Raw genomic sequence first — 19,901 nt, forward strand, 5'->3', positions numbered from 1 at the left:
GCCCCTGCCTTTCCCAGCCGGCAGGGTCATCTGGGCGCAGCGCCATCGGAGGCCATCCGGCCTGGGGATGCTGGCAGTGGGGCAAATGGATGGCAGCCCCCGGCAGAGCGCCTTCCTGCTCAGCAGCCCGCCGCTGGCCGCCTTGCACAGCATGGCCGAGATGAAGACCCCGCTGTACCCCGCCGCGGCCTACCCGCTGCCTCCGGCCCACGCAGCAGGATCGGCAGCCCCGGGCGGGCCCTCCTCCTCGTCCTCCTCGTTTTCGTCGTCTTCCTCGGCCTCCGCCTCGCCTTCGCCGCCCCTGAGCTCCCCGACGCCGGCCGGCCTCAAGCCCCACAGTGCGGGGGCCCTGTCAGCGCTGGGCTCTCCCCCGCAGCAGCTCTCGGCCGCCACCCCGCACGGCATCAACGACATCCTCAGCCGGCCCTCCATGCTCCCCGTCGTCGCGGCCTCCGCCTCCTCCGCCTCCTCGACGTCCGCCTCCCCAGCCGCCAGCCTCCTGGCGGGACTGCCCCGCTTCAGCAGCCTCAGCCCCCCGCCTCCTCCGCCGGGCCTCTACTTCAGCCCCAGCGCCGCCGCCGCCGTGGCCGCCGTGGGTCGCTATCCCAAGCCCCTGGCCGAGCTGCCAGGCAGGACCCCCATCTTCTGGCCGGGAGTGATGCAGAGCCCCCCCTGGAGGGACGCACGACTCGCCTGCACGCCACGTGAGTAGCGCTCCGGGTGGGGTTCCCGTCACGTCCCTCGCCGTCCCAAGGGACCCTTCTTTCACCTCCGTTTCACAAAACTATTGCAAACGCCAAGGCTCCCCCCCCTCTAGCCATCTTCTCCAATTACAGCCCTTTCCACTAGGCACTTTGGCCACCGCCATGCGGCGTCTCCATGAAGCTCCTAAGTCGCTGCAATCCCTCCCCCACCCACCCCCGACACCAGACACTGGCCCCTCCAAGCCCTCCAAAACACCTCCAAAAGGGACGGACACGCACCTACACGCCATCGCCCCCTCAAAACCGCCTGGGCCCCCCACTCCCTTCTTAGCGCGACTCTCACCATCGCGGCGCATGAGCTATGTCCCTTGAAGGCTGTTGACCTCTAGGCTTTCCCCCCTGCTGACCACCCATCAATTCCCTTTAGCTCTTCCTAGACGGCTCCATTGGGTACCGAGACCCTCAGTCATGTGGCCCTCAACTCCCGCCATCTCCGCGGGACACTAAACAGGCCAGCCCGCGGGTCCTCTGCGTTGGAAACGGGATCCACGCTCTCGCTCTCCACCCCTTCTCTCTTAACCTGCGGCACCATGAATTGAACGGCCTGGTTGGATAGGCGGGCGGAAGGAAAGAATCGCCCTCCGAGCTTAGTTTACCCTCCGAGCATCTGATGCTTTCTGTGCCCACTTCGCATCTACGCCCCACTCGCCCAACCCCGTTTTGAGATCACTGCTTCCTTGACGCGGCCTGGCCCCTAAACTAAAGAGCATGGCCTTCATCCGTGGCATTCACTCTGCGGAGTTACACGAGTTTGCATGTAGCTGCTCTGTATAGTCGCTGCGGCCGGGACAAATGGGTTTGTTGCGACGGCTGCAAAGAAATAGGTCTCTCAATCGGCAAATAAATACCCTAGTCAATTTCCACTGCAAGCCACGCTTGAGAGGTAAACGGCCGTTTTGCAGAGATCAAGACAACAGCTAGCCTCTTGGTGCAGCCACCGCGGAGCAAAGGTTATGCTCCGTTAACTCTTGGGAGGGGGGATTTTAACGCTGCGGGGTATTTGTTTGTTTTGCGCTAAGGCCCCCTGATTTCAGGTAGAAATGCTGCCGAGTAAACAAGCACAGGTCGGTGCTGTCGGTCGAAGGGAGGCCTTGTTGGTGCGGTTGCTGATCGCCGGTGGTCGCGGTTGCTGCCCCTGCGTCTGCCATAGAAATTGACAAGACATGGTACTTCCTTCTTCACTCCCTGCTGTTCTGTTAGATTTTGCTCGGTCCTCCCTCTGTTGAGGCACTGGGCATTTCTGCTTCTTGCAGAAATAAATAAATCGTCTGATTTATTTTATTGGACGTATCGGCCGGTAACTCGATCCTTTCCTTCTCACGTAAACTCCGTCCTGTGTAGCCAAATCTTACGAACGTTTACTCGGAGGTAAGGCCCGTTTTGGTCGTAGGCCTTACTCCCAGGAAAGGTGTATAGGATAGCAGCAATAGGGTAAAAGACGAGGTGCCATCAGTTCCCCTTAGATCTATACTGCGCGCACACGCACACAGATAAAAAAGTTTTACCAGCTCTTTGGTACTTTAATGCAAGGATTGTTACGCTGGTGCGCCTTATTTCCTGGCACTGCGAGGGAGGTGGACGCAGCATCCTTAATTCTAAAACAAACGACGAGCTGCAGTTGTGTGCAGAACAACTCGGGAGTAAATCCAACTGAAATCGGTTGGGCTTACTCTTGAGTAAACGTGGTTAAGCTAGTCGGGTACGAATGTTACTAGTAGCTTGTTTTGTTTTTGCTTTCATGTTTTGGAGGGGGCATTGCACTGTTAAAGAAAAACGGCTTGATTTTTTAAATTATTGGGTGCGTTTTGGGTGGAATCTGTACAGAGGAACGAACCTCCTCGTTCGTGCAGGGGCGAAAAACGCTGTCAGGTTAATGAAACGGTGGTTGTTGTTTTGTGATGTTCTTCCTATGCCGCCTAATCCTGATCTTTTAAAGAATCGTTTCGATTTATCCTTTCTTCTCCTGCAAGGACTTTTAACCTAAATATCAATCTTAGATGCGTTGTTTTAAGAAAGGTGGCAACAACGATAAATTGTGTGTGTATCCCTCAATTTTCGTTCTTTTGTCTGAGTAACTTTCTCCAACAAAGCCAAGGAGATCCGACGCGTAAATCATTTCCTAGAGGTGTGATTTGTAGCTGTTGTAAAACCCAGGATGCCCTAACCCTCCGCAATTAGTATAGCAGAGCTTCTAATCGCAGGCATTTCCCTTCCCCGAAGGAGGATTTTAAACATATCACAAATATACAACAGAGAGCGAGCGAAAGATTGCAAAACACACTTACATAATTTTATGCTCATTCCTTTTCTTTTCTTTTTAAAAAGATCTTTCTTCCTCTTTCTCCTTCCCTGATGGCCTTTTCTCTAGATCAAGGCTCAATTTTGCTGGATAAAGACGGCAAGAGGAAACACACAAGACCGACTTTTTCCGGCCAGCAGATTTTCGCTTTGGAAAAGACTTTTGAGCAAACGAAATACTTAGCCGGGCCGGAACGAGCGAGGCTCGCCTACTCGCTGGGGATGACGGAAAGTCAAGTCAAGGTGAGAGAGCATCAGGTCAGATAAGAGCCGATCCCTTCCCCTCTTTCCCCCCTCGCACGCCGTGCTCAGTCTGGGTGGCTGAGTGGTAAAATCCGGCAGATATCGATGAAGAAAAGAAATGGGGCGCGTGCCCTCCATATCGCTTTCATCTTGAAATGGATACATTGGCGGCGCGCGTGCCTTTACCCCATTGTTGTCGCGGGCAGGATTTTAACGGGGAGGGGGCGCGCGCGAATCGAGAGCTTTCCCCCTTAATCAGTATGTTTAGATAATTATGCTATATAAGAATAAGGTACAGCTATTTTGTCAATAATTTTTAATGATAATAATAATGATAATAATGATAAATATTCTCGTTAATTATAATTATAGCAATACTGAATGTACAAACTGGCCCCCAAGCCTAACTCTTTGCTGTTTGGACTATTTCTCCCCTCCAAAATTTTTTTAAATGAATGACTAGAAGACTTAATGCTACTATTCTCATTATTCCTCTCCTCATCTTGTGGAAATTCTTGACCACTTCTTACTTTGAAATAAGTTCTTCAGTTTCTTTAGAGCTTTTGTCCTTCCTAGGAAATATTATCGATTCTGTTATCATTTAGGAAGTAAGCCCAAGGAAATATTTATATTTTTACGACTTAGGGGCAAGGTGGAGTTAATATCCTACCTTGAGGTGGGGAATTATTTAAGGACCACAATCCACAATACTGTTCAGGACTGTTTAAAAAGAAGAGGGGTATCCTGGTCTTGGATGCGTTTACCTGTGAGCAAGCCCCACATGGTCAAAAGGGGGAGTTAAAAGGAGACTTCTCTAAAAATAGAGGTTTTGATAAGGCAACGTTCCACTGTAAGGTAACTAGACAAAAGAAGGTCACGGAGAGGGACAATTTCTTGCCACAAAGTTTCATGAAAGTTCAATGATTCTCAGGTCACTTTCTGTGGAAGTCGGCAGGGCTACTCCAGAGTATGGATTATAGCAGTCAATTTAGCACTACTGTTAATACAGCATTAATGACTGCCATCATATAGCCATCATTTTAAGGATCCTGACTTCAGTCCAGGGCCATTAAATCAAATGGAAATTTGCCACTGACATGAAAGGGAAGTGCCTTGTATCTCGTATGTGTTTATGACAGAAGGGTAGCATGTGAAGTCTGTGGTAGCAGAACAACAGAGTCCTGTGGCACCTTGCAATTTATTATGGCATTGAATAAGTTTCCCTGGATGAGAAATGGGTTACTGGTACCACAAAACTCCTTGTTGTATATATTAAAGGAGCAACAACAGCTAGCATTCAGCTGTAAGGCAATGGATTTAAATTTTGAGAGCACTGGTTGTGGTTCTGACAATGAAAGAGGTGGTCCTGAGGCTGTATTCAAAAGTCTGCATTGTAGACATAATTATGTATTTTATACATGAAACTGTATGCTTATTTATAAAATCCCAACTATATAGTGTATGGAATGACCCAGTCAGGTAAGAATTAAAACCTGAAATCCTCAACACATGTACTTGGGAGTCAATCCCATTGAACTGAGGAGGAATGTACTCCCAGTAAACATGCCTAGGATTGGTCTGCAACTCCCATTGACTCCAAAAGCAAACCAGTGCTTAATTTTCTTCCAGTGACACCAGCAAGGTGACCATCCTATACCTATGTGCCTAGGAGGAAACCCTATAGAAATGCAATGGGATTTCTTTCTGAGCAGGCACATACAGGATTGAATTGAGAGACTATTTAGGCTACAATCCTGTTTTCACTTACCTCTTGAACTTGGTGGGGCTTACTTCTGAGTTGGCATGCATAGGGTTGCACTGTAATGGGTGCCAGCTTTGTCTGGATAGATTTCCCCCCTGTGGCTTATTTTATTTTATTATCATTTTGAGCACATGCCTGGAACCTCAAGAATCCTTCACAATAGAAAGCCATTTCTTTGAATGGGAGAAGAGTTGAATTAACAAGCGTAAAAAGTAGAGCAAGATTGCCAACCAAAGCCTCCCCCCCCTGATTTTGCTGATATCAATGGAAAATGAGGAGACACCTCATCTAAAAGAGAGACTGGAGATTATAAGGGGAACACAATGTAACTGTAGGGTCTTTTTTCTTTCCAAAGGGAAAATTCTCTAGACGTGTTTTGGAACAAATGTATCTTAACAGATTGTGTGTCTCTCTCTGTGTGTGTTCAAAGACTGGGGGGGTGTCCCTTTACAGATTGTCTCTTTCCCCTGGTTATCTAGAGATCCTCATTTGTCACTGTAAATATGTGGAAAAGGCTGTGAATAAATTACTACAGCCCTTGTATGCAAGAAACAAGAAGCCCATCCACTTATGGCACTGAACTTGAGGGGGTGGGGAAGTGTATTGTGAATCAGTTTGTTCATTCCCCCCTCCCCAAACATGTGAACAGGACTGTGTAGTTACAGGGTGCAGATGATTATGATTAAAATCGATGTATAGGAATGGATTCCCCCCCCCCCTGTAATAAACCAGGTGATGAATCCCCTTTTAGGCTATACTCCTAAACAGATTTACATAGTGGTAAGTTTCCCTTCCTTTGGAGTAGATAGATAGGCATTAAACTGTATTATAGGGGGGATTAATTAGTTACTAACCATACAGATTATGAACCCAGCAAATCCAGAAAAATGTGCATGATTAATTTAAATTGCATTGATTTCAACTGGAGGTAAGCTCCGCAAACTTTTTATCCACCAAATGGGTTTATAATCTTCTGGATTGGATGAACATATCCCATTGAGTTCATCAGACCCACATCCCAGTCCTTTAAATGTCTACTTTGAAGGCAATTCCCCTGTGACCAAGTTAAGGCCCATTGCAATCAACTGGGCTTACTTCTGAGTAATATGCATAGAAAGGGTGCACAGGATTGTTAGTTTTACCCTCAAATACCATCCAGGTAATTCTTTCTGTATTGGGACTGGAGACAACTTCATTGATTTAAATAGCATTGCCATGGCAGTTAACTTAAGATGTAGTGTTTATTTACGCAGATGCAGTTTGATCTAAAAGAATCCTGTACTTTTTTTAAAAAAAGCATCAAGATATCAGTTGGGGGAGGGGAGTTGCATCTGTTTCTTTCAGCATGATCTACTTGAGTAACCTTCTCTCAAACCACCCAACACTTTGGATTTAGAGGTCTAAGAAGGGAGGTGGGCTTTCCCTTTAAATTACTATTCAGATCAGCAATAATAAATAAATTAGGATGTACATATATTATGTTGGAGGTTGTGTAGGGGGGACACAGTCCAGTTTGGTGTTGTCTTGTTTTAGTCTGAAGAAAAAAAACAAATAAACACATGCAAGACAGGAGGAATGAGGTGGAAGAGGCAAGGAATGCAGACTTTTAAAGAAAATAAGGGGGTCCACATATTATTATGCAAAGGCTTGTTTAGTGCACAGATCAACTTTTTCTTTTTTAAACAACAATCCTGCACACAGTGTGGCTGCTTGATTTCCACAGTCCCAGTGGGATTTAAGCAGCATTTGTGCAGGAAGGGAGCCTAGGTCTGAATACTCCTTTTAACGGAAGGATAAAATGTCAAAGTGTGAAACAAAGGTACAGGGAGTGGAGCCTTTTAATTAAGATATTAGTGTAGGAGCTGGAATTTCCTTAGCCAGGGACAGTATAAAGTTAAGCAAATGCTATCTCTGGGCACTATCCAGCCACAGTTAAGTCCTTTTGTATGCCATTGATTTGAATAGAAGAGAGTTAAACGAATGCTCACCTCTGCTATTCAAATCAATGGCACTTAAAAGTCCTTGGAATGTCAGCCAGATTGTGCTAATGGATGTTGTCACAGTTTATATACTGTGCTACTAATGTACAGGATTCTTTACAGCAGAGGTAGGCAAAAATGGACAGTTCTCTGTCACAAGGAGCCCCCAGTCTAAGTTTTTTTTGGGGGGGGGAGAAAGGAGAGGAAGGAATAGAGAAGGCAAAATAAGAAGGGAAGGGTGTGAGGAAATGTAGTCCAATCAGAAGCATGTTTTCTCAGAAGTAAGTCTCACTGAGCTGAATGGAACTTACTCCTAAGCAAATGGGCACAAGGCTGCAGCCTTAACCTGGACTGTGGTAGAATGCAAAATCTGAGAGGTTAAGGTAGGCCACCCGAAAGCAAGAGAGTACAGCCATAAATGTACCGAGACTTATACTGCTTTAATAAGTGTTCAAATAGTTACAGGCAATAAATCACTCCAAAACATCAACATCACCTCTGCTTTAATAGTATTGGCAATCACATTACGTTAATATTTGCCTTCTTAATAATAAACTCCATCTTACAAAAGCTCCATGTTTTTTTAAGAAACAATTGTTCTTATTGTAGAACAGCAACCTTCTTGTAGCAGTCACAAAGACTCACATGAAATAGATAGCAGTTATTGATATAATTGTTAACGCAGATGGCAATCGTATGGTGATAGCGGCTATTAAATTTACTACTAATCATTTGTGGTTTTGATAAGGGTTTAAATAATAGTATGACTAAAACTCCATCTGATAGTAAATAAAGAATGTTGAAATATCAATACATACTGTGATATGAATATGAATAGTCATTTTGACCCTCAGTAGTATTCATGGCAGTAATAAAATTAGAAAGCACGATGGCACAATCTCAACTTCATTTACTTGGAAGAAAGCCCCATTGATTCCTGGGGGACTTTCCCCCCAGTTTTAAAAACTGGTAGCTCTGAATGAGGATCCACAGGATGCGGATCCAGAAGACCTCCATCCAACTCAGTGCATGCATAAGACTCCTTCTCCACATGGATCTCCCTTGCTGGATCAGGGAATGTGTTTAGGAGGGCATCTTACATTATAAGACAGTATTACCCATGCAATCACTATATTAGTTTGAGAACTAACAGCAGTTGCTTGGCAGTAATAGTACACAATGCCACTTACATTGATAAGGAAAAGTATAGTACAGTCTGTTGGTGAATCCTCTAGTGCAACTTGCATTGAAATGAACGGGGTGGTGGTGTGCAGTTATGAAAGGTAATGTTAGACTCTGGTCTTATTGGGTGGGTTGGCAGGGGAATCTTTGGGTGGCAATGTGCATTACTTCACTTATTTTAAAATGTGATAATCCAGCCCTGCTGTATTTTGTGTTCTGCTCATTCTGCTAAGTTGGGCCCTGGACTTGTTATTGCTATGTGTTATTGCCTGTTCTTCTACAATAAGTATGCAGAGCAGCTTACAAAAATAAAAATAAAAAAATAGATCAGTTAATATATAAATTCATGCACATGACCAAGAGTTGTTTTTTGTTTTATCAAGCATAACATGTTGCACATATTGTAGTAAGGATAATGTATCCAAATCTTAGCTGATCGTCCAGTTTTAGAATGATGTGTATCAGTGCTGGAATCCACACATCATACACAAATGTTCCATTTAGACTGCCTAAATCTGTCACCATTTGTAGAGACATCATAGTTGACTACATGTTGCCTGTCCAATGTATGTGACTGCCCCACAGTCCTGCCCTGACACCCCCACTGATGGAAGATGTCATTCATTCTCTCCCATTCATTTTCATAGCGTCTTCCACAGGAGAACCCAAATTCTCCAGAAGTAATAGGGAAATACAGTATCTCCTTCGTAGGGTTATTGTAACATAACAATGTGTTTGTGTGTTTAATATAATGCTTCCAGACGTTGCAGCTGGTATCAACTTAGAAGAGCTATTTTTCCTGTGTGTGAGAGAGAGGATTGCCACCCACAGCTTCTGTAATATTTGCCAACCACAGTTTCTGTAATAAATATATTTCTGTATATTTAAATAAAAAGTTTTAAAAAATCTCCTGCCTGATTAATTGCAGGCACCTTTTAACTTTTAACTAGTATTTTTAACTAGTGAATTTAACCAACAGAAGTCAAAGCCTCTGTAAAAATTGAAGTGATCATGAGCACATGATGAATAGCGATAGGCAAAACAATGCTAACTTTTCATCACAGCTTTATGATTTATTTTATTTATTTATTACATTTATACCCCGCCTTTCTTTTCATGATAGAAACTCAAGGTGGCTTACGTATGGTTCCCAGGTGTCTTCCACCCAGGCACTGACCAGACCTGACCCTGCTGGTCTCATGTACCTTCAGAGCATAGCTTGGGACTAAAAATGATAATGCAAATAAATAACAAGAAAAGCAATGCTGAGTTAGAACACAAGAAGGTGCCTTGTACCAAGTCAGTCTGCTGGACCATCTGGATACGTGGTACATTTCTGCAAGGTTTCAGATCAGGTGTCTGTCCTAGCCCTCCCTGAAGATGCTGAGGGTTGAGCATGGAAGCTTCTATATGCAGAACATGGCCTCTTCTACTGAGCTATGGCTGTTCCCTAGTTTAAGCTGATTTGGTCACAGGAGACAATTGCCCTGAGATTTTCCTGCACAAGTCCCATGGGAATTGATGAGAACTCTGCAAGGGGCACTGCTGTTTGCAGCTCCCTTTCATTTTGACAAGGCTCACACAGAAGAACTTCCCGGTGTGGTGGGCCCTTTGGCAGTGAACACCTTGATAGCAAGCGCTAAACTTGGGAGTAAATGCCATCACTTTTACTGGCAGACTCTCAAGTGAGTGGATTGAGAACCAGGGGTTGTATCCAATGGAGCGGTAACTTAGCATCACTTAGCAGTGCCCTTCTTCCACTGCTGAAACTCCATTTAGTACTACAGAGGTAGACAACCTGGTGCCCTCCCAATGCTCTTGCACTCCAACTCCCATCGGCCCCAGCCAACACGGCCAGTGCTCAGGGATGATGGGAGTTGTAGCCCAACAACATTTGGAGGACACCATGTTGGCTGTGCATGAAGTAACACCTACATCATCATGTACATGAGATAGCAGTTTTTCCTGTGGTCTGGCAGGAAGACAGAGGACAGCCGGCTCCTGAAAAAAGAAAGGACTGCCTGCCCTAAACTCTGAGGGGTCTGTGAAGAAAAAAACATGGAGGGGATGTGGATTTTCTTTCCCATTTTTAAAATTCAGAGTAGCTAGCACACAGGTGCATGTATACATTTGTGGGTTAACACAGGCCATGTAGCTCAGTGGTAGAGCACCTGTTTTGCATGCGGATGGCCACTGGTTCAATCCCTGGCATCTCCAAGTTGGGCTGGAAATTATTCCTTCCTGAACCCTGGAGAGATGCTTCCAGTCAGTGTAGGCAATACTAAGCTAGATGGACCAGTGGTTCGGCTCAGTACAAGGTTACTCCCTACGTTCCAGAATTTTGAAAGCCAGTGTGAGGAAGTGGTTAGACTGTTGGACTACGACCTGGGAGACTCCAGGGTTCAAATCCCCAGTTGGCCATGAAGCTCACTGGGTGACCTTGGGCCAGTCATAGTCTCTCAGCCTAACCTACCTCACAGGGTTGTTGTAAGAATGAAGTGGAGAGGGGGAGAAACATGTGCGCTACCTTGAGCTTCTTGGAGGAAAGGTGATATATAAATGCAATAATAAATAATAAACACATTTGTGATTATAGCAATGAAGCTGTGCTGTGGAAGAAATTAAATGATCTTGGATTATTTGCACTTGATAGTATGGTAGAGCTGACAGTCGCCCTGAGGGTGTCTGATTGCTGGCTAAGCACATACTCTGAACCAGAATTACTTAGCCTTTAACAGATACACTTTAACCATGCACTTATAATTGTGTATGTGTATTCAAGCAGCCTTATTATTATTAACAATAATAAATTAAAAATACAGTATTAAAAAGAATTAAAACACCTAAAATAGTCACTTTCTTGCTCACTTCTGACAAATAAGAATTGTCTCCAGGTAGCAGAAGTTTTTGGAAATCAGAAGTCACATGGAACATGATCTAGCCAAAATTATGCCCTTCTTGGTTCCATTGATTTCAGTGCATCTGTTGACTACATGTGTAACAGTGTAATCTTATGCAAGTCAACTCGGAAGGAAGCTACTCCATTGAGTCCAATGGGACTTACTTCCAGGTAGGTGTACATAGCAGATGTGAGGCCTTCCAGATGTTATTGGACTCCAATTCTTTTCAGTCACCACCAGCACCATTATTGAGAGATGGTGTGAGTTAGAGTCCAGCAATATTTGGAGGGCCACAGGTTCCCCACTCCTGCTGTATAGGATTGCAGCCTAAATCTTTCCCATTGAAATCTTGAAATGCAATCCTATCTGTGTTTATTCAGGGGTGAGTCCCTTTATGTTCAATAGACCTTACTGCTAGGTAAGCATGCACTAGATTGCTGTCTTAAAGTCCTTAATTTTGGATGGCCATTCTCTGCACCCTAAGTCATCAATATATCACAGTATATCACAAGTTGAGGTAGGCATGCTAAGGAAGACTTATTTGCAGGTTATCAAGTTTGGTAGACTTAGGCTGCAATCCAGTACACACTTACCTGGGAGTAAGTCCCATTGAACCCAATGGAATTTACTTCTCAGTAGACATGTATTGGATTGCACTGTTAGGCTGCAATCCTAATCATCCCTACTCAGAAGTAAGTCTTATTGAATCCAATGGGCTTACGCCCAGGAAAGTAAGGTTAGGACTGCAGCTTTATTGGCAACACTAGTTAATAATAATAATAATAATAAATTTCTCCATTATTTAAAGTCTTTATTGACTGTGATCAAACTAGTATTTGATAGGTAATTTATTTAATACAAAGAATAATAATTCAAAGTAAGTTACTTAATGATTGAACTATGAACATTGTTAAAATTAACACAAAGAAAGGTAGCTTGTGAAGGAGGTTTATTACTTTATGGGTGCACAGATCTATGGACAGCACCCTTTATTTACACCCTTTTACCACTTCACCTTTTGCAGGCAGGATGTGTCCATAGTAATATATTACAGATTAAATGGAATTCTAATCCCAGTGTCCATTATGCATGAAACCAGGGGAGCATACACTGCAGCACTTTGCATATAAATGTTACTACTTAATACTCTTTAATCAGGACGAGTATGCTGGTTATTTTCCATGTATGCTTATTGGTACAATGGGGATACTCATATGCACCAGTGGTTTTTAAAGTATGGAATCTTAAATTATTTGGATTAATTAACAAGGTCACAGATGTGATCTTGACTAGATGGTGAGTGAGTGAAAATTGCTTTGTCATCAACATCTGAAGGTAATAAAATGCAGCAATTTTGCTGAAGCTAGGGAGGGCTGGTGCTGGTCAGTTCCTGGAGAAGCCCATCTGTAAGCTGTCTTTAGCTCCTGTGGGAGACAGATAGGATGGTGCTAGCAGGGTGGGACTTTGGGGCAGAAGCGCAGGGACCCACTCAGAATGAGCAGGAGGGCCCAAAATGTCGCATGGATGATTTACAGCATTTTGAAGCTACACACATTCCCATCCAAAGACGTCCTGGTGAAAACTCCAAAGTCTAAAATAACCTAATTGTGCCACTGATGTAAACTAGCTGCACTGGCTTTTCCAGAATGTAAGAGTGCAATTTTATGTAGGCACCTAGTATGTTTAGCCAGTCATTTCTAAAATGAGGTGTTGTGTGCTTTAGGGAGAGGAGAGACACCTTTCATACCCTCCATCCCCCCTATTCAGATGCAAGTCCCACCGAGTTTCATCCAGTTTGCTTCATTGGGAAGTGAGCGCAGAACCCAGAGGTGCGAGTCACTCCGGATTCACTGGTTAATCCAGTTTAAAAGTGATGGCTGGTCTGGACCGAAATAAAAATTTCATTTCATTTCATTCAGTTTAAAAGTGTCAAACTGTGTGACTATGCTGGTCACTTTGTGAGGACAGGTTCCCTCCTTCCTGCGTGGTTGCGGTTCAGAACTAATAAGGGCGCTCAGAAACACAGGTTTTAATTCGCATTGGCTATGGCCTGGGCGCTTCGCTCCAGATTCATGAATCCAAATCACATACTCGGGAGTAAAGCACGAGATTTTAGGAACGTAGGAAGCTGCCTTATGCTGAATCGGACCAACTGGCCCATCTAGCTCAGTATTGTCTACACTGACCGGCAGCGGCTCTCCCAGGTTTCAAGCAGGCGTCTCCCACAGATAATCTTAAATTAATGCTGGAGACCTGGGACCTTCCCCATGCAAAACAGAGGCTCTGCCACTGAGCTAGCGGCCCCCTCGGAATTCAGGCGGCCTTGCGAGGGGACCTAAGTGCCTTGCCCGCCGCTTTCAGCAGTCTCTCTCTCTCTCCCCGCCCCTCTTTCGGTGCAGGTTTGGTTCCAGAACCGGCGGACCAAGTGGCGGAAGAAACACGCGGCCGAGATGGCGACGGCCAAGAAGAAGCAGGACTCGGAGACGGAACGGCTGAAGGGCGCCTCGGAGAACGAGGACGACGACGACGACTACAACAAGCCGCTGGACCCCAACTCGGACGACGAGAAGATCACGCAGCTGCTGAAGAAGCACAAGCCCGGCGGCGCCGGCCTCCTGCTCCACACCTCGGAGAACGAGGGGTCCTCCTAGACGGCGGCGGAGCTGGAGAAGACCGCGCACCCCTCCCGCCCCGTGCGAGCAGGGCAGCGCCCCGATCGCGTCATCCCCGACGGCTGCTCCGCGCAGGACAGATGCACAGATCTATTTTTCTAGCCAGAGAAGGAGAAGGAAGAGAGGCTTCCGGAGGTGCTTCTGTTCTAGTGGTTGTTGTTGTTACTGCTGCTGCTGCTGGGGGTGACTCTCGAGGAGCGGCCTCCCCCACGCTTCCCTCCCCCCGCCTCCCTCCCTGCAGTCTCTCCAAAGGGGATCGGGGGCCGCTCCGCTCGGGGCTTGGTTCTTCCCGTTCTGCCCCCTGCCGGCCAGGCTCAAAACTCAATCTGTCGGCGCCGCTCTGTAAATAAAAGCGAGTCTCCCAGGTTGAGGTAGCCGACTCCCTTTGACTGTGAATATTTAACATGTACAATACTTTGGTTGGTGTTTCTTTCTGTGTACGTGCGCGCGCCCCCCCAAAGAGTGCGCCGGCTCTTTCCGTTCCTTCGCCGCGTGTGGCTTTTAAAAGCTCGCTTCTAAACGTTCTTCTGGTTTGGTTTTCAGCAGTGAGGTTTGTGGCATATGAAAGCAGGGAGGGATTTATTTCCTGACAGAGCTCACTTCTCCCCCCCTCGTGTCTCTTTCCTCTGCCCCGCGCTGTTATCAGTGCCAGAGAACAGATATAACCGTTCTCCTTCAGCGAATCTTCTTCTGTCGGTGTAAGAGTAGGCAAGCTTTAGGGTCACGCAGGAGTCTTCATCAGATAGAAGCAGAATTGTGTGGAATGCTGGCATTTGCACCGCTGGCTCCAGTTTCAACATTCTACAGCTCTGCTCCTCTGCATACTTCCTTGGAAGCCAGTTCGTTTGAAATCAACTAGATATTCTTCCAAGTGAATAGGTAGACTGCAGATTTCTCTTTATTTCTTTTTAATTTTAACTGAGTGCTAGAAAACGAAGCTATTGATCTCTTTTGCTGTTTGCCAAGCATAAAATTGTATGTTTCTTATGCCAGATGCCAATAAGGCTATGTAATTATTAGTGTCTGATTTAATTTTAATTTAATTTTGTTTAAAGTAAGAGTAAGTCCTGGGAGAGAGGAAGTTTTTTTATGGTTTACCTTACTTGTTGCCAGAAAGACTGCGTGTTAAATTTGCTACGGAGATTTGTTCTAACCACTTCCTACTCAAAAATTCCCCATTTGTTTAGTTGCTGTAATTGACTTTGGAAAATGCAGAGTGTTGGTTTTTCTTTTCTTTCTGTATAATAACAAATACCATAGAATGTTCCGTTTCCCCTCTTTTCCTTTTTTTAAAAAAAAGCTAATAATAACATTGTATTAGCATCTTAACCTGTTATTAATTTATACAAGTTTGTAAAGAGAACCACCACCAGAAGAAATCCTTTGCAAGACCAGTTCAAGGCATTGCACTTTGGTTTTTTCATTCTGTTTCTGTTTTTAAAGATAAATCAATTAAAATCAGTTACAAGAAGACTCTTGCCTGGAAGAAAGAAAAAAAGGGTGCAGAGAATGTGATCTCATCTGAGATTAAATAATAAAATTGGTCATGCAGAAACGGATCAATTATTTTTGTGACTTTCGACACTTTACAAAAGCCATTTAAAAAGTCAAATATCCTTTAACAGAGAGAATTTGAAAACAAAATGGAAATTGAGGAGTTGCTTCTTTGCTCCCATTCCTTCTAAAAGTCACATCTTTTCAAAAACCGCTCTTTCTGGGGAAGAAGAAGTTTCTATATCTATCCATTGCTCAGTCATTTTAGGCAAATCCATCACTGGATATTTTTCAGACTGGTAACAGAGGGACCAAAACATTTCTCAAGGAGGTGGCAGAGGGGGGAAGTAAATGTTATGATGATTGGGGAGGGAACAGGGGGAGAAGGGACTGCCTTCAAGTCAATCCCGACTTATGGCGACCTTATGAATAGGGTTTTCATGGTAAGCGGTATTCAGAGGGGGTTTACCATTGCCTCCCTCCGAGGCTAGTCCTCCTCAGCTGGCTAGGGCCTGCTCAGCTTGCCACAGCTGCACAAGCCAGCCCCTTCCTTGTCCGCAACTACCAGCTGGGGGGCAACTGGGCTCCTTGGGACTACGCAGCTTGCCCACGGCTGCACCGGTGGCAGGGCACGTAACCCCTGAGCCACTCACTGTGGGGGTGATCTTTAGCTGGCCCTTGACACCCAGGAGACACGAGCGGGGATTTGAACTCACAGACTTTGGACTCCCAGCCAGGCTCTCCTCCCCACAGACAGACAGATAAATAGAATTTCTGGCTGCTGTATATTTCCTATAAATAGAATTTCCTGCTGAAACATATGAAGCTGCCTTATACTAGTGAGATGCTTGCAGTGCTGTCTACACTGGCTGGCAGTGGCTCTCCAGGGATTCAGGCAGGGGACATTCCCAGCCCTGCCTGGAGATGCCACTGGGGACTCAGGGTCCCTTTGCATGCAAAGCAGATGTTCCACCAGCTCTAGCTCCTTCTTTCTCATAAGATTTTAAAGCTTTGGTCCCCCTCACCTTCTTCCTATCCCAGAATGAGTTGGAGAACAACTAACAGCAGGGATAGGGGAACCTGTGGCCTTCCAGCTGTTGTTGGCCTCCCAACTCCAATCAGCCCCAGCCAGCATGGCCAATGGTCAGGGCCAAAGGGAACTGTCACCCAGCATTACCTGGAGGGCCGCACTGTAAGGACAGGCATTGCTGGGTATCGCGGCACACATATCTGGTTACAAGCACAAGAACCTACATGTGAACCAGTCACCAAAGCCTAGCAAACATACCAATAAGAAATCTTGCCTTAAAAAAAAGCAAAAATGTGCTTTTCTAAAGATTTTTTAAAAAAAACACAACAGCTACAGTCCACAAAACACAAGCACTTGACATCTAGTCATATCTATTCAATCTCAAACTACAGTCTGAAACCACAGGAGACTGCCACCCTGCTGAAATGAAACAGGCCTGGATCTGGTCAGTTCCTGGGATGAGACCTCTTTGGATTCTGTGATCAGGGGTGTAGTCACCCAGGGTCTTGGGGGCTCTTAGACCCTTTACTTTTTTTGGAGCAGGGTCCCAATATCTCCAGTGTCCTACAAGGCAATCAGCATGAAAGGGGAATATCTCGGCCGCTGAGAAGAGATTTCTATTTTGCTTCCTTGTCCTTTCCTGTTGATCGGAGACAATCAGAGTGAAAGGAGGTGAGCCAGCCACTGAGAAGACTCTTTTCAGTAGTTAACACTTTCCCCTTTCATGCTGATTGGCTCCTAGGGACGTCTGTTGTTGTGGGGGGAGGCATTAACAAGGATCTCATTCTCAACCCAGCAGCAAAAGAAAAAAAGGGGGAGGGTTTGTGGCTGTGACTGTCATGAAGGGACCTCTCACTTCTGAATTTGCCACTACTACACGACTGTCCATGATGCAAGAAAGATGGGATACAACTGTAAGATCTTTTTTTAAAACTATGGACAACTTTTAACATGACAAATTGGTTTGTGTGTATGATGGGGTGGGGCAGGAATTCAGTGGAGGAGCCCACGCACGTGCTCACCGGCAACAACATCTACCTCGCCCCATGCGGTGGTGATGACCTCTAACTTAAGATGGATTTCCCAAAGGGATGGTGTAAGCAAATGGGTGGAGGAATCAGTGGCTCAGTTAAATAAATTTCATGGGCGTAAGTGAGGGGCGGGCGGGCGCCCTCTTTAAGCGGTAGGGAGTAGTGCTTCACTTCTCCAAACTCTGGTAAGCCAGTCTTACTGCGTTTGGGGTCCGTCCCGCTCCTTCTGCTGAGGGTGGGTCCCTGGGCTCCTGCCCCAAAACTCCTGCCCTGAGCCCTTCCCCCGCACTGGGGGGAACAGATCTCTAGGCCACGGTAGCTAAGCAGAATGGAAGGCCAAGACTTTGGCTCAGTGGCGGAGCATCTGCTTTGCATGTGGAAGGTGCCAGGTTCAATCCCCGCCCGGCATCTGCCGGCAGGGCTGGGACTCGAGACACTTTGTCGGAAACCATGCAGAGGTGCTGCCAGTCTAGTGCAGCGGCGGCGACCTAGGTGAACTAGAGCCTGACTCAGTGCGAGGCGGCGCCCGATGTTTTCTGAACCTCCATGTCCCACGGCAGTATACCTCTGAATACCAGCTGCTGAGGGCGAAAGGCGAGGGAGAGTCGGTGTCTGCATTGGGGGCTTTCAAGAAATATCTAGCAATATCCGGCAAGCGGCTGTCGGAAACAAAATCGATGGACTTTGGATCTGATCCGGTCAAGCTCTCTTTTGAGTATTGGTAACTCATCCACGTTGGGGTGAGGCGGATTTCGCTGGTTTGTTTTGCTGTTGTGGAAGAGTGGGAATCCTTTGTACCAAAAAGGCACAGGGTGCCTTTAACAAAGGAGAGGCTCCCTTTAAGAAAGGATTTGAGCGCCTGATGCGGGAGGGAGAACATTTCCGAAACACAAATGACACGTTTTCCGCCCCTGGCCATTCCTCGCTCCAGCGGAGCTTTTTGAAAGGCTGGAAGTCAGGCGGTTTCCTCCTGCAAGTGGCTTCAGTGAAGGTGCACGAACACGAATAACAACAACAAGGACGATCATGATCAGTGTCATTATGATTAACAACGACTATTATAATTATATCGAAACATCCCAGACTTTCGCTGCAAATATAGGAACCTTTTCTTCTTTGTCATAAAATAACGCTATAGAGAAGTTTCTCTTTGAACTCAAAGGACAAGGAATCAGGCATGAGTTGGTTCGATCCTATGCATGTTTCTTTGTTTGAAGTATCCTGCCCATCTAGAGTAAATACACCGCTTAGGGCTGGTTAAACAATAATAATAATAATAATAATAATACAAAACAATATGGAAAGAGACAGGCTCAGCACTTTAAAAATCACGTTTGCTCGAGTGTAAGGGCAATGAGCCTTCACTGGTGATGAGCCATGAAGTTTGCTGGGTAACCTTGGGCCAGGCACGGTTTCTCAGCCTAATCTACCTCACAGGGTTGTTGTGAGGATAAAAGGGGGAGCATATAAATAAATGGGACTTACTCCTAGGTAAGTGTGTTTAACATTGTAGCATTGCAGCCATATTTGCAAGTGAGATCCAGGAGACTCAACAGAACTTCTGATGCTGCAGTCTTCTCATCCAGCATTTACCTTGTTCATAACATGCCATTTCGTATATTTTCTACCCTAAATTTAGCACAGACCACCTTCAAACCTACCTCTCCTCTACTGCCAAGTTTCAGAGCCATCTATTCAACCATTTTCTAATTATAAGCTGTAGAACCTCCCCCCACCCATTTCTCAGGATAATGGTGGAATGTGATTTGTTGGATTCACAAAGGTTCTCCAAATGTGTCATCCACGGTATCATATTAAAGTCATGGAAACGACACAACTATCCCTTTATAATAAATGCATCAAAAAGTTTTCCTTTTAAAGTTGTGTGGGTCTGGGCTGAAAATAAAACATTTCTGGCTAATTAGGATCTGAAAAGTTTCTCCACCACCACCCCTGCTCCCTGCCAGCTTGACCTGGTTGTTTCTATTTTGCAGTTTTAACCAGGAGTTTGTCCCCTCCAGTTTTTGATACAACTTCCCCCTCCTTGGATTTCTGAACTAGAGGGGAGGAGTTGGAAACTACTGTAGAGTATATGAGTATGGGGGAGGGAAAAAGGAGGCATTGATGCTTCAGCATCTAACATCTGGCAGCTTTAGGGGCTTGCTGACTTTTGCCTTGATTTCACCTGTTTTTACATACAAAGCAAAATGTTCACATGAAGCCATTTTAAGTATTTTATTTATCAAAGTAGAATCAATAACCTGCCTTTTGGCCCTATCAAGGTTCCCCAAGGCAAATAACAATAAACAAAAAACCTTACACGTAACCGCAAAAACAGAGATACTAAGGACTGAACCAGATGAAAGCTTTTTTTGTTGTTATGTGCTTTCAAGTCGATTTTGACTTGTGGCGACCCTATGAATCTGCGACCTCCAATAGCATCTGTCATAAACCACCCTGTTCAGATCTTGTAAGTTCAGGTCTGTGGCTTCTTTTATGGAATCAATCCATCTCTTGTTTGCCCTTCGTCTTTTTCTACTCCCTTT

The 19,901-nt window shown here is 45.4% G+C and overlaps 1 protein-coding gene across 2 annotated transcripts; it reads left to right on the forward strand.

The window, feature by feature from the left end:
- Positions 1–61: 61 nt before the first annotated feature.
- On the forward strand, positions 62–15,305 carry NKX6-1 (NK6 homeobox 1). Of its 2 annotated transcripts, XR_009757932.1 has the most exons (4): positions 62–704; positions 3,133–3,305; positions 13,528–14,679; positions 15,244–15,305. XR_009757932.1 is itself a non-coding variant. In XM_061584803.1 (3 exons), exons 1-3 carry the CDS (start codon positions 68–70, stop codon positions 13,777–13,779), a joined length of 1,062 nt encoding a protein of 353 aa, XP_061440787.1. In that variant the 5' UTR covers positions 62–67; the 3' UTR covers positions 13,780–15,298. The 2 variants fall into 2 exon arrangements, 1 of the variants encoding a protein (XP_061440787.1); XM_061584803.1 differs by having other exon boundaries at positions 13,528–15,298.
- The last annotated feature ends 4,596 nt before the right edge of the window (positions 15,306–19,901 follow it).

The sequence above is a fragment of the Rhineura floridana genome, chromosome 9 (genome assembly GCF_030035675.1).
Source record: "Rhineura floridana isolate rRhiFlo1 chromosome 9, rRhiFlo1.hap2, whole genome shotgun sequence".
Lineage (NCBI taxonomy): Eukaryota > Metazoa > Chordata > Lepidosauria > Squamata > Rhineuridae > Rhineura > Rhineura floridana.